This window comes from Chlorocebus sabaeus, chromosome 2 (genome assembly GCF_047675955.1).
Source record: "Chlorocebus sabaeus isolate Y175 chromosome 2, mChlSab1.0.hap1, whole genome shotgun sequence".
In the NCBI taxonomy this organism is placed as follows: domain Eukaryota; kingdom Metazoa; phylum Chordata; class Mammalia; order Primates; family Cercopithecidae; genus Chlorocebus; species Chlorocebus sabaeus.
Genome location: NC_132905.1, coordinates 25,458,433 through 25,471,726, shown reverse-complemented (window position 1 = coordinate 25,471,726; position 13,294 = coordinate 25,458,433). Strand labels below are relative to the sequence as shown.

General features: G+C 50.8%; 1 protein-coding gene across 3 annotated transcripts in view; it reads left to right on the top strand.

The window, feature by feature from the left end:
- The window catches only part of ARHGAP40 (Rho GTPase activating protein 40), a 52,246-nt gene extending 42,906 nt beyond the window's left edge, over positions 1-9,340 (top strand). For 2 of the 3 annotated variants that reach the window (XM_073006666.1, XM_073006664.1), the window contains exons 9-14: positions 410-492; positions 2,390-2,596; positions 4,753-4,893; positions 5,702-5,871; positions 7,366-7,421; positions 8,470-9,337. In XM_073006666.1, the coding sequence (XP_072862767.1) occupies positions 410-492; positions 2,390-2,596; positions 4,753-4,893; positions 5,702-5,871; positions 7,366-7,421; positions 8,470-8,561 (749 nt within the window). In that variant the 3' untranslated portion in view covers positions 8,562-9,337. Of the gene's footprint in view, positions 1-409; positions 493-2,389; positions 2,597-4,752; positions 4,894-5,701; positions 5,872-7,365; positions 7,422-8,469 lie in introns of all 3 variants that reach the window. The other variant, XM_073006668.1, reaches the window with a different exon arrangement.
- Positions 9,341-13,294: the final 3,954 nt, after the last annotated feature.

The following is a 13,294-nucleotide window of genomic DNA, read 5'->3' as shown; positions in this document are numbered from 1 at the left end:
TTTTCCTTTTCAACCTTCACAATACAGAGGGTTTCATGAAACCTTCTGTCTGGGCCCACTGAGCTCTCTGTCTCCCTTCCTAAGGGTGATTTGCTGGTTCATTGCATTTCTGACCCTGGGCTGTAGCCTGGACTGCATATCTGGGTGTGTGCGGCATGTGCGTGCATGCACACGCATGTGTGTGTTTATTTTGCTACACAAAGTACAGCGAGTGAACCTCTCCACCAGCACTGGTCAGGGCTCTGTCTGAGCCAACATTAGACAAGGAAATAGTCCCGCACCTTATGAAAAAAGGGATTCCTGGCTGTTCCCTGGCTTTCCAGCTCTGGAATTTTCCCAAGAAGAGACTAGACTGAGGGAGGGAGTCCCTGAGCCTCCCATTGAGACTGAGGTCCCTCCCTTCCCACAGACATCCCTGACCTGAAGCAGCGCCTGCAGGTTCTTCACCTGCTCATCCTCATCCTCCCAGAACCCAACAGAAATGCCTTAAAGGTAAGAGTTACCATGCACCACCACCACTTTGCCATGTCAGCCCACACCCACAGCCATGGCTCCAAATGTGCTCATTTATTCATTCATTCAGCAACTTCTGCCAGGTGCTAGGGTTCAGTGATGACCCACACAGACCTCTCTTGAGACTTTTTCCTAAAGAAAGTAGATGAGCCCTGAAAGGGGATAGTCCCAGAGTGGGCACTGCAGAGCGTCAGTTCCATGTGGTGCTAACAGGTGTTAGCACCTTGTGGACAAGCCTGGATGAGTAAACACAGAGTTCATGAAACAAGGTTAAGAATATTTTTCTCCCCAGGACTTCTCAAAGCCTTTGGTATATTGAGGCACTGAGAGGAATCTCCAAGTGGGATTAGAGTATGCAGCACTCTAAAAACTCAGTTGATCAGGGACCTCTTTTGTTGTGGAAAGCATTGCGCGGCACTGGTGTTCCGTGCTGAACCAGTTTGGGAAAAAACCCTTAGCAAATTCCCCTTGTCATATAGGAATGGATGCTCAGCCTTCGCCCAGCTCCCTATACCCTCTTGGCTGTCCTTCGGTCAGACTCCAGATGTGCCTCCAGGGTCAGCCTGTGAAGAGGCCCCAGATCTTCCTGTTTCAGTTTCTGCTTCCTTTTCAGTAAACTGAGGATGATGATAGCATTAATAGCATCTTGTCTAGTTGTTTTGGAAATCATAAAAGCTAACTCATAAGGAATCATAGGGTAGAAGATGATGCTTTGCAGTGTATTCAATATGTGTCCTCTGTTCCTATCCCCTCTCCCTCCCTCCCTCCCTTCCTCCCTTCCTCCCTCCCTCTCTCCCTCCTTCCCTCCCACCTCCTTTCCATTTATTCTTCCTTCCTTCACCCATTTATCCTCATTCATCCATCTATTCATCTTCTTTTCTTTATCCATCCACCCATCCATCCATTCATCCATCAATCCCTCCCTCCCTTCTTCAGTCCCTCCCTTCTTCACTCCATCCCTTTGTCCTTACTGGCTGTGTGACTCTTGGTGCATTCTCCAAGCTTGTTTCCTTCTCTATAAAATGCATGCAATAATAAGAGCTACCTTGGCCAGGCGCAGTGGCTCATGTGTGTAATCCCAGCACTTTGGGAGGCCAAGGCGGGAGGATCACTTGAGGTCAGGAGTTTGAGACCAGCCTGGCCAGCACGGGAACGCCATCTCTACAAAAAATACAAAAATTAGCTGGGTGTGGTGGTGCACACTTGTAATCCCAGCAACTTGGGAGGCTGAGGTGGGTGGGTCACTTGAACCTGGGAGGCAGAGGTTGCAGGGAGCTGAGCCAAGATCACACCACAGCATTCCAGCCTGGGTGACACAGTGACATTCTGACTCAAAAACAAAAACAAAAACAAAAAACAACAACAAAAAAACTACCTTATAAAGTTGCTGTGAGGATTAAATAAGATATACCAACTAAAGGCCCAGGAACACAAAGAATACATGTAAATAGTAGCTCTTATCACCTTCCCCTGCTCTTCCCAGCCTCTCTGCTTCCCTATTCTTTCCTTTGCATTTTGGGTAGATCCAGACTCCAGAAAGAAGCAGCTGTCCCGGGCCTCACCAGGAAATGACCCATGTTCCAGACCTGTGGCCCTTTTCTACCTGGACGCCGAAGTCCGACCCAGTTGTCTCATTAGTCTCTGAGGGAGCAGGGGAGGGAAAGTGTTTTGGACGCACCGCAGAGCAGGAAGTGGAGACACAGAGAGGTCGCGGAGTGAGCTGGTGGCACAGCTGGAACAGGAGCCTCTCTTGCTGCCCTCCCAGCTCCTGGCTCCTTCCTAGCGCCCCCTTGTCATGCATCAGGATGCCCTGGGGATGGTGGGGAGGCGCCAGGGATGGGCTGAGATTTGAGGGAGATTCTGCCCCCTTCCCCAGGCACTGCTGGAATTCCTCAGGAAGGTGGTGGCCCGGGAACAGCACAACAAGATGACTCTGTGGAATGTTTCCACCGTGATGGCCCCTAACCTCTTTCTGCACCATGGGCGGCCCCCCAAACTCCCCAAAGGCAAGGAGAAGCAGCTGGCAGAGGGGGCAGCCGAGGTGGTGCAGATAATGGTGCACTACCAGGATCTGCTGTGGACGGTGAGTGCTGCTGGGTGCTGGGTATCCCTCCTCTGGGTGCTGCTGCCCTGCCATCCCTGCTCTCCAGGAGCCTGGGCATTGTCCTTTCAGTTTCCTAGTGTGTCCCTTCCAGGCCCTTTGTTGGCCTCTGCACAGGACTGTGTTTTCTTCTTCCCCCTGCCTTAGTGACCAAGAAGTGTCTTCCCTTTCTGTCTCCGCTGCCACGCCTCTCTGTCAGTCTGCTGCCATCTGGTCTACCCCAGATTGCAGGAGTTCCCCCAACTCCCGCAAATAATTCCTTCACATCAAAGCTTTTATACTGCTGAGAGAGCCCCATCCCTGAGGCCCAGGATCACAGGGCCTGCCTAAAACAGAGCCCAGAACCAGATAACAGGGATACCCCTGCCCCCCTGCCCCCACCATGAGCTTTGCCCTGAGTAACAAGTGACAGCAAGGCGAGGAGCCAGAGGAGGAGAGAGGCCCTTCTGCAGTGTCAGCATGCATGGTGCCCGCAGCACTGAGACCCCTCCAGCTCCTGAGGCTCTGTGAACACAAGGTAGCACCATCTACCACTGCTGACCAGGCTGCTTTCTCACCCAGAGATGTGTATCCTCTTCCCTCCATCTGTTCATTCATACTTCCATTTAGTCTCCCATCCACCCACCCACTCACCCACCTACCCATCCATCCATCCATCCACTCACTCACCCACCCATCCATTTATGCATCTGCCCATCACCCACCCACTCACCCACCCACCTATCCCGCCACCCATCTACCTACCACCCATCCATACATTAATTCTTCCAACTCCCCCATCCACCCATCCGCCAATCTATCATCCACTCACCCATCCACCAATCATGCGTCTATCCACTCATCTACCAATCCATCCATCTACTCATTCACCCATCCATCCATCCACCCATCTACCCAACCATGCATCTATCCAACTAAACCATGCATCTATCCAACTATCTACCCATCCATCCACCCACTCATCTACCAACCATGCATCTATCCAACTGTCCACTCATCCATCCAACCACAGTCCTTCCTCCTATCCCTCCCTCCTTCCGTGAAGTCATTAGGTTAGATTTCCTATTCCAGAAACCAGCAAGTGAAGCCCTCTCTGACTGTTCTCAGTTTCTCTCCGACCCTGCTGGGCACTCTTCTGTGTTCTAAACACAGCAAGTGCCAGCTGGCACTCCAAACTCATCTAGTACTTCACACTTCTGAATTTTTGCTTATGCAGTTTACTCTGCCTGTAATTCTCTTCCCCCCACCTTTTTTTTTTTAAATGGCAGAAGCCTGCTGTCCTCCACTCATTCTTCAAGACCTCTTAATTCAAGAGTCAACTGCTCTGTTGAAAGTCCCTTACTCCTCCCTCATACACTCCTTACACCCCCATAGTTCCTTTCTTCTCTGCACTCAGCCCTTTGAGATAATGTTGCTACTAAAAGACATTGGATTGTTATACTTGTTTTTATTGGAGGGAGCTTTACAAATTCAAGAAATTCCTGAATGTTTTCTTGTTAGAAAAGCTTCAGACAACATAGATGTAGAAAAAGTGAAAGGGGAGAACCCCCATCACCCTTGCCCTTCCCCGTGTGTGTTACCTTTAGTCAGCACACACAGCAAAGAGGGGAGTTCAGAATCGACCCCAGTTCCATCAGACCCTGGGAGACAGAAACGTGTTATTATCAGGGTCCATGGAGTCTGGGTTCTCTGACTTTACTGGGTTCGGATCCCACAGAGAGGCATGGGTTGAGCTGGAGGCCTCTATAGGAATCCCCCAGTGTGGGCTGCCTGGAGGTTCTCAGAGCAGAGCCTGCCCCAGGTGTGTTTTGGGGACACCCCTGCCTGAGTGTGCCAGTAAGCAGCTATGCCTCAGCAGGTGCAGGACCCTCCAGCCTCTGTCGAGGGGAACCACTGTCCACTAAGCCTCAGGGTGGGCTCCACTCTCAGGGTCCCCTACTCCAAGGCCCATTTAGGGGCTGAACGCCCCCTCCTCATTCCACCAAACCAGTGCTTCCGTCCCAAGTCCAGCACATGCGTATTTCCAAGCCCTGTGGGACGCTGGGCCAGGGAAGAGGCCACGATGACCCTGGAGGGGGCTGTGCCTCTCGCCCCCAGCAGTCCTGTCACCCTGCCGAGACTCGATTCTTTCTGGCCAGGTCGCCTCTTTCCTGGTCGCCCAGGTGCGAAAACTGAACGACAGCAGCAGCAGGCGCCCTCAGCTCTGCGACGCGGGCCTCAAGACTTGGCTGCGGAGGATGCACGCAGACAGGGACAAGGCAGGGGACAGCCTCGAGGCGGTGAGTGCCTCCGACCCCAGACAGGTGGAGAAGGGCCCTAGGCGACAGGAGGGCACCTGGAGCTTGGTGCTTACCTTCCTCCAGGTCTCCGCTACCGGGCTACCAGCAACGGCCCAGTGAGACCACCAGGGGGCGCTGCGGCGCCGTCACGGGGAGCGAGGAGGCGTGGCTGCGAAACGAGGGCTTAGAAGCGAGTTGGGGAGGGGAAATGGAGTGACCCGGTGACTTCCCCTAGAGGCCATCTCCTCCGCCCCATTTTTAGGCAGCCCTTGGCCGAGGGTTGGGAAAATGGGGGTCGCTTTGCGGGGTGTGAGGTGATTGGGGCTGGGAGGGGGATAGTAGAAGGGAAGAGCCTTCCAAAAATGCTGAGTATTCCTGGGAGGGTTCCTGAACACGGTTCCTTATTAAAGTCCCAATCAGAGAAATTGATGAGCGTCGAGGCTGCATCATGCACGATGTGTGGTTGATGGGTCTTTATACAAACCTACATGTCTGTGTTTGTGGGTACATTGCATGTACCCCTGCTATGTGTACGAGTGCGAAACACAGGCATAGAAACACAAACACAGGCGTAGAAACACAGGCATGTTTCTTTGTCTCCCTGTGTGTGCACACATCCAGAATGTGTATGTCTGTGATCTGTGCCCAAGTGGCCGGTGTGCGTGTGTGTGTGTGTGGAGGGGGGGCGTCTTGTGATTTTCAGCGTGGGCATTTGTGTAAGTACCATGTATGTATGTTTATGCATCCATGTTTGAACTCCAGGCATGCTGGCTCTTGTGTATATGGATCTTCCTCTCTCTCTCTGCAGACTCCCAAGGTGGCAAAGATCCAGGCGGTCTGGCCTATCAAGGATCCCTTGAAGGTGCCTCTCACCCCCAGCACCAAAGTGGCCCACGTCCTGAGGCAGTTCACGGAGCACCTCAGCACTGATTCCAAGGGTCAAGAAGGCAGTGAGGACATGAACAGCCTCCTTCTACAGTAAGGGGCACCTCCTGGAGGCAGGAGCCTCTCCCCTGCAGGGAGGGCCCTGCATCCTGGAGCTGAAGGCCACCAGGGAGTTACACATGCTGTTGGCCTGGCCTGGCCTTCCCTTTCTGGGGTGGTCAGATGGGTTCTCCAACCTTAGAGAGCTTCTTGGCTCCAAGTAATAATCATTATGACTATCACTCACTCATTCATTTTAATAGGTATTTAATGAATGCCCACCGCCAGGCACCATGTTTTTCTGTTTGTTTGTTTTGTTTTGAGATGGAGTCTCACTCTGTCACCTAAGCTGGAGTGCAGTGGCGCGATCTTGGCTCACTGCAACTTCCTCCTCCCAGGTTGAAGCGATTTTCCTGCCTCGGCCTCCCAAGTAACTGGGATTACAGTGTCTGCCACCATGCCTGGCTAATTTTTTTGTATTTTTAGTAGAGATAGGGTTTTACCATGTTAGCCAGGCTGGTGTCAAACTCCTGATCTCAAGTGATCTGCCCAGCTCAGCCTCCCAAAGTGCTGGGATTACAGGCGTGAGCCACCGCACCTGGCCCACCATGTGTAAAGAGAATTATAGACTAGGCATGAAAAGAACAGAGGCCCTGCTCTTAAGAGCCCACAGCCCTGAGGAAGAGCTGGACATAAAGCAAATAGTCACGAACCAAAGATCAAGTTACAAACTGTATTAGGTTTCACAAGAAATGCAGGGAATAATGTGTCTGGAAGACAAGGAAGCTGGTGTCGTCTGGGAGCGAAGTGAGGCTTCCTGGCACAGAAAACTGCACGGCAAAGGTTCTGCAGCAAGGAGCAGAGCCTGGCCAAGGATCTGGAAGAAGGTCAGGGGCTGATGTGCAGTCATCATTCCCAGGGTACAGGAAACAGCCTGAGCCCTCAAGAGTTTCCTTCTTGGCATTGGCACAAGGAATCCTCAGACTGTCATCTTCAGCAACTGTCTGGTTCAGCTCCTCTTTGAACAGATGGGAGCACTAAGACTCAGAAAAGAGAAGGGGCTTGCTTGAGGCCACATGGCAGATAAGAGGCCGTGGAATTGAACTCAGGATACCCATAATTATCATATAATAATTGTGATTCTTACATGATAAGCATAATTATCATATGTAATCATACAATGTCCATAATCCATCTTGACACAAAATCTTCCCCTCACCGCAGGCTCCTTTCCCCATCTGTCACCACTCATTCCCCTGCCCTCGCAGTCTCCATTTTGATGCCTGGAAGGAAGGAGCCTCGCAGCGGGGTGCACCTCTGGCTGAGCCTCACCACGTGCCCTCCAGCTAACTCTCCCCAGCCCCTGGTTGTGGGACTCTGTCACTGGCTCCAGCTCTCTCAGGAGGGTCCTTATACGTCTTCTCCCCAGTGGGACCGAAAATCAGTGAGGACTGCCCTTTCCAGACCTGGGGGCCATCACAGTTGTTGGTCTTGCTGTTTCTAGAAGGAAAAGGCAGGAGTTTTTTTTTTTCTTTCTCTGTTTTACAGCCACAGGCCCATGGAGTCAGCCAACATCCTCCTCTATGAAGTTGGAGGGAATATCAGTAAGTTCCACTGTGGGAAACAGGGACAGAGCCCAGGTCCCTGGGAGTTCTTCGACCTCAGAGTTTCACTGAGCCTTTCTGGGGGAGGCCAGAGTCTGCCTGGAGATGAGCCTTCCCCTCAGGCCTCTATCTCCAATGAAACCAGGCAGAGTCCTGCTGTAGGGTTAAAGTGCAAGTCTTAGGAGTCTGTCCTAGAGTTTGGATTTTGCCTGGAGCTGGCCTCAGGCTTGCAGAGAGAGGCAGAAGGTTTGTTTAGTGTCAAGGTTGGCAGTACCACCAGTGAAACCGACTCCTCTGGGACACCCTAGCTGGGATAGACCTCATCCCTGGCCCAGGGGCCAAGGAGTCCTTAAGGAATTCTGCAAATAAATGTCCAGCTCTGGGAGGTCCCTGGCTCTGTGGGAACCAAGGATGGGCAGCTGTTTCCCTTTGCATTCTCTAGAACAATGATCCTCAGACTTTACCAGAACCTCAGGATCCCCTGGAGGGCTAAGACACAGATGGTGGGGCCTGAGAATGTGTGTTTCTGATGAGTTCCCAGAAGTTGCGAATGCTGCTGGTCGAGGGGCCACACTTTGAGGGCCACTGGCCAAGAAGCAGAGGCTAAGACATGGCATCAGTAGTACATGATGCACTGAGCGGGTGCCCCTCAAGAAAAGGGTTCCAAGGGAAGGAGTGAAGGAGGATAGGGAAGGGGCAGGGACCAGGAGTGTCCACATCCTGGAGCTTGGCCTGATCCACTAGGGGGCTCTAGAGCACAAATCACATCAGAGTTGTTGCATTTTGAGGCAAGGAGACTAGTCTTTGGTAGTCTGTGTCCATCGGTCTTCGACTGTGGGCTTTCCCAGGGGGAGGGGATGTCACTTTTCTGGCAAGGCATCTTCCCTCAGCGGAGCTCAGTCCTCCAGCAGAAGAGGTAACTGTGAGCTGTAGCAGTCAAGATGCATACAGCCAGGGGACAGTGCCCTGCCTGGTGAAGGGCTCTGCGTAGGGGAACAGCGTCTCCCATAGCCTCCCACTCAACCTCCTTCACCTCTTCTTCCCACAGATGAGCATCGCCTGGACCCAGATGCCTACCTCTTAGATCTGTACCGTGCCAACCCACATGGCGAGTGGGTCCTTAAACAGAGCCCCACCTAAACCCTGCAACTCTCAGGAGCAGCCTGGATGCCTCCTCCTCTCCCTTGCTGGCTCTGTGTCCATGTACCCAGCATGAGAATGAAGCTATTTCAAGGGAAGGTCTGAGTTTTCTTCCAAGGCATCGTTCTCTGAAATGCCTCTCAGACCCCTCAGAAATAGACTCAGGACTAGTGCTCTCTCCACTCAGAGGGGATGAGGGGCCAGGGCCTCAGGGAGGGGAAGCCAACACAGCCCTGGGAGAACTGGACAGAGGAAGAACTTCCCTTAACCGTTCTCATGTTTTAACCACGCACACAAAGCCCTCGCTCCCCTCCACCCGCTAGCTCTCCGGAGAGTTGCTTCCTACATCAAGCTTGCTGTTATGACACCATCACTTGGGGCACTTGGATCTCCATGGGCTTCTGTCCATGGCTTCTAGACTGGAAGAAATTTAAAAATGCAGCACCTCTATCAAGAGATAGTTGGATTTTTTTTCCCCCAGGTAAGATTGTTTTGAAAGTGGCCCTACAATGTGTAGTGGCAGCAGCACCAGAAACAAGACCAGGAGAGCTCTATGACCTTGGACAAGCCCCTTGCCCTCTCAGAGTCCTTCAAGGATGAGGGGCTGGGGCCTCAGGGAGAGGAAGCCAATATCGCAGCCATGATCAGCCCCAGGAGAACTGGGCAGAGGAAGACTTCGCTTCACAGCTCTCATGCTTTACATGTTGATTTGTATAATCTTGTCATTTTGTAATACGATATTTAAATTTTTTAACATTAAAGGCACAAGTTCAATGTCACGCTTACTTTGCCTAAGTGTTTTTCTCTCCAGTCCTGCGCTCGGTGGGTGTTGTCCTTCCAGCGAGTTGACATGGGAGCTTGGTAACGAGAGCATCTTTCTGAGCTGCTCAAAGGGCTCTGGCCCATGTGGTCCAGCCACGCCTTGAACCCACAACCACTGGGGGGACAGGAAGAGAACTCAGAATGGGGAGGCATGGAGTAATGACAGCTGTTGCTGAAGGGTAGGGGCATTGCAGGCACAGCCTCTCTGGGAATCCTCTCATCTCTTACAGTCCCAGGTCTCGCCCTTCCTCGTTTCCTCGGCCCTGGGTCTGTATCCTCAGACCAGGTGAGGCTTCGCTTATTTGTTCACTTAACAATGAGTTTACTGAGCATCGAACATGTGCCAAGAGGTTCACAAATTTAATCTTCACAATAATCCAGTGTCTTCGGTTTGGGTTCCCCCAGAAGCAAAACGTGAGGCAAAGATTCAAGTGCAAATACTGGTCCTAAGAAATGCAAGAGAGTGGGGATATGAGAGAAGGAGGGGGAGGCAGTCTATAAAAGGGTGCCCAATCACAAGCAAGCTACCACTGGGGGCATCTCGAGCTTAATTCCACTGGAGAACGCTGAGAAACACCAATGTGGAAGATGTCCCTTAGAGTTACCCTACTCGAGGGGCAAGGGAGCCAGTGTGTTTATTCAACTCCTGTGAATCATTGGTTGAAGGCTGCTCCGGAGGAGTGTAGGTATTTGTTTCCTGGTACTTCCGCCTGCCAGAGCACAGGCACAGTGTTCTCCAATACTCAGAGAAAGCCCTCAAGAAGAGATACAGATACTGGCAACTAGACATTGGCCACTGTACACAGATAGCAAGTGCTAAAGGGATATGGGTGGGCATCAACAGAACCTGCTTCACCCTGTGAGGCAGTGATGGTGAGATACCGCCACTGCTGCTGATAGTGATGGCAATGCTGATGCTGCTGTGGTTGTGGTGGTGATGGTAATGATGATGATGCTGATACTGCTGATGGTGGTGATGGTGATGCTGCTGATGGTGGTGATGGTGGGGATGATGATGGTGATGCTGCTGATGGTGGTGATGGTGGGGATGATGATGGTGGTGCTGCTGATGATGGTGATGGTGATGCTGCTGATGGTGATGATGGTGGGGATGATGATGGTGATGCTGCTGATGGTGGTGATGGTGGTGCTGCTGATGGTGATGATGGTGGGGATGATGATGGTGATGCTGCTGATGGTGGTGATGGTGGGGATGATGATGGTGATGCTGCTGATGGTGGTGATGGTGGTGCTGCTGATGGTGATGATGGTGGGGATGATGATGGTGATGCTGCTGATGGTGGTGATGGTGGGGATGATGATGGTGATGCTGCTGATGGTGGTGATGGTGGGGATGATGATGGTGGTGCTGCTGATGATGGTGATGGTGATGCTGCTGATGGTGATGATGGTGGGGATGATGATGGTGATGCTGCTGATGGTGGTGATGGTGGTGCTGCTGATGGTGATGATGATGGGGATGATGATGGTGATGTTGCTCATGGTGGTGATGGTGGGGATGATGATGGTGATACTGCTGATGGTGGTGATGGTAGGGATAATGATGGTGATGCTGCTGATGGTGGGGATGATGATGGTGATGCTGCTCATGGTGGTGATGGTGGGGATAATGATGGTGATGCTGCTGATGGTGGGGATGATAATGGTGATGCTGCTCATGGTGGTGATGGTGGGGATGATGATGGTGATGCTGCTGATGGTGGTGATGGTGGGGATAATGATGGTGATGCTGCTGATTGTGGTGATGGTGATGCTGCTGATGGTGATGATGGTGGTGATTACGATGGTGATGCTGCTGCTGCTGCTGGTGGTGATGCTACTGATGGTTTTGATGGTTATGACGATGGTGATGCGCTGATGGTGATGATGGTGATGATGCTGATGGTAAAGATGATGATTGTGAGGGTAATAATGTAATGATGGTGATGGCAATGATGGTGATGATAATGATGGTGATGCCGCTGCTGTTACTGCTGCTGATGGTGATGATGCCAAGAGCTTGACAAGTTTAATCTTCACAATAATCCAGTGTCTTAGTTTTGGCAATGATGATGATGATGGCAGCTGTCACTAAGCAGTTACTGTGCACCCGACATTTTACAGATATTAATTCTTTTGATTCTCACAACAACCCTATGATTCCCTTTTTATAGGAGAGGAAAAACCAAGGCTTGGAAAGTTAACATTACTTGTTTGCATGACTGATAAGTGACAGGTTATCTGTGTCTGGTGTCAAGATGCAAGCTCTACTATTTTAGACCGTAAATCTGAACTGTTTTGCGTTAAATACCCATATTTAAAAGTGTTTTGGTAATAGTCACTTCCTCAATGTCCCTTCCTCCCTCCCCCATCCCACAATACAAATAATCTCAGAATCAGAGAGAAGGTATTTCTTTTAAACCAAGGAGACCTAGTAAGGAGGGATTGGCATCTGTCCTGGAATTCCTCAATAGGGCATTTGAAGCTTGTAGCTGATTAACAGCCTCTGAGTGGCCAGCCTCAGTTTCCTCAGCGGCCCCATCTGAAGAACCAAGATGTAATGAAGCATGAATTTAGCCCAGCACTAGCCTCATGATCCTATGAGGTGAGTGTTATACCATAGTTCCACTTTACGGATGAAGAAACTGAGTTTCAGACAAGTTAAACCATGGATTCAAAGTCACACACAGGGTGAGAAACTTGGATGCCTGATTCCAAATCCAGGCTTTTTCAGTCATACAATGATTTCCTGAAACAAGATCAAGTGCCTGGTAGGTGACAGCAAGAAGAGTCAAGAATAGCAGTAGGAAAATTGGACAAATTATTCAAGTTGGGAGAGGTACCAAGGCATTCATCCAGAGTTGCTGCTTCTGTTCACCAATGTCCTGTCTACCTCCCATGGTCTACCTACAAGTCTTTTGGACCTCCCTCCAAAATACACTCCAATCCACCCACTTCACTCCTTTGTTCCTGCTACCATCCTAATCCAAACCACTATCATCTCGATGCCTTGGGTGATAGTGATCATGATGGTGGTGGTGGTGGTGGTGGCGGCAGTGGTGATGATGGTGATTATGATTTTGATGTTGGTGGTGATGATGGTGGTGGTGGTGATGGAAATGATGATGATGTTAGTGGTGGTGTTGATGATGGTAATGATGATGATTGTGATGGTGGTGGTGGTGGTTGTGGTAGTAGTGGTGGTGGTGATGATAATGACGGTGGTGGTGGTGGTGATGATGGTGGTAGTGATGGTGACTGATGAGAATGTTGATAATCTGAAATAATTAAGAGTTTACGTCTTGACACCAGATAGCACAAGGCCTTGATGGCCTCCATGCCTTTTAACTACTCTCCCTTCTTGCTTTCCTCTCTATTCTCCATATATAGCAGCCACTGTGGGCCTTTAAAAGTATAAATTCAATCTTACTGAAAGCCCTCCTGCTGAAAACCTTCCAGAGGGATCCCATTAAACAAATATCCCAACTCTTTACCCTGGCCTATGAAGCTCTATGTCTCTGATGCCACTTCACTTACACTCCCCCCACCCCCCGCCTTACTTTGCAGATCCAGCCACATGAGCCTCCTTCCAACTCCTCAGACATCCCAAGTTAATTTCTGCTTTGAGCTTTTGCACCTGCTGTTCTCTCTGTCCACAACACTCTTCCCCCAGCTACTTCCATGGCCAGCTCCTTTCACCTTTGGATCTCAGCTCAGATGTCCCTTCCTTTGAGAGGCCGTCTCTGACCACCCTATCTGAGGTTGCTTCTTCTGTCACTCTCTCTGGCATCATCTTATTTTCTTCCTAGCATTTATTAGTATCCTAAATTATCTTATTGAGTCAGTTTTGTATTGTCTGTCTCCCTGACTAGGATGTAGCCCCATGAAGGCAGAGACCATGTGGGCTTTTC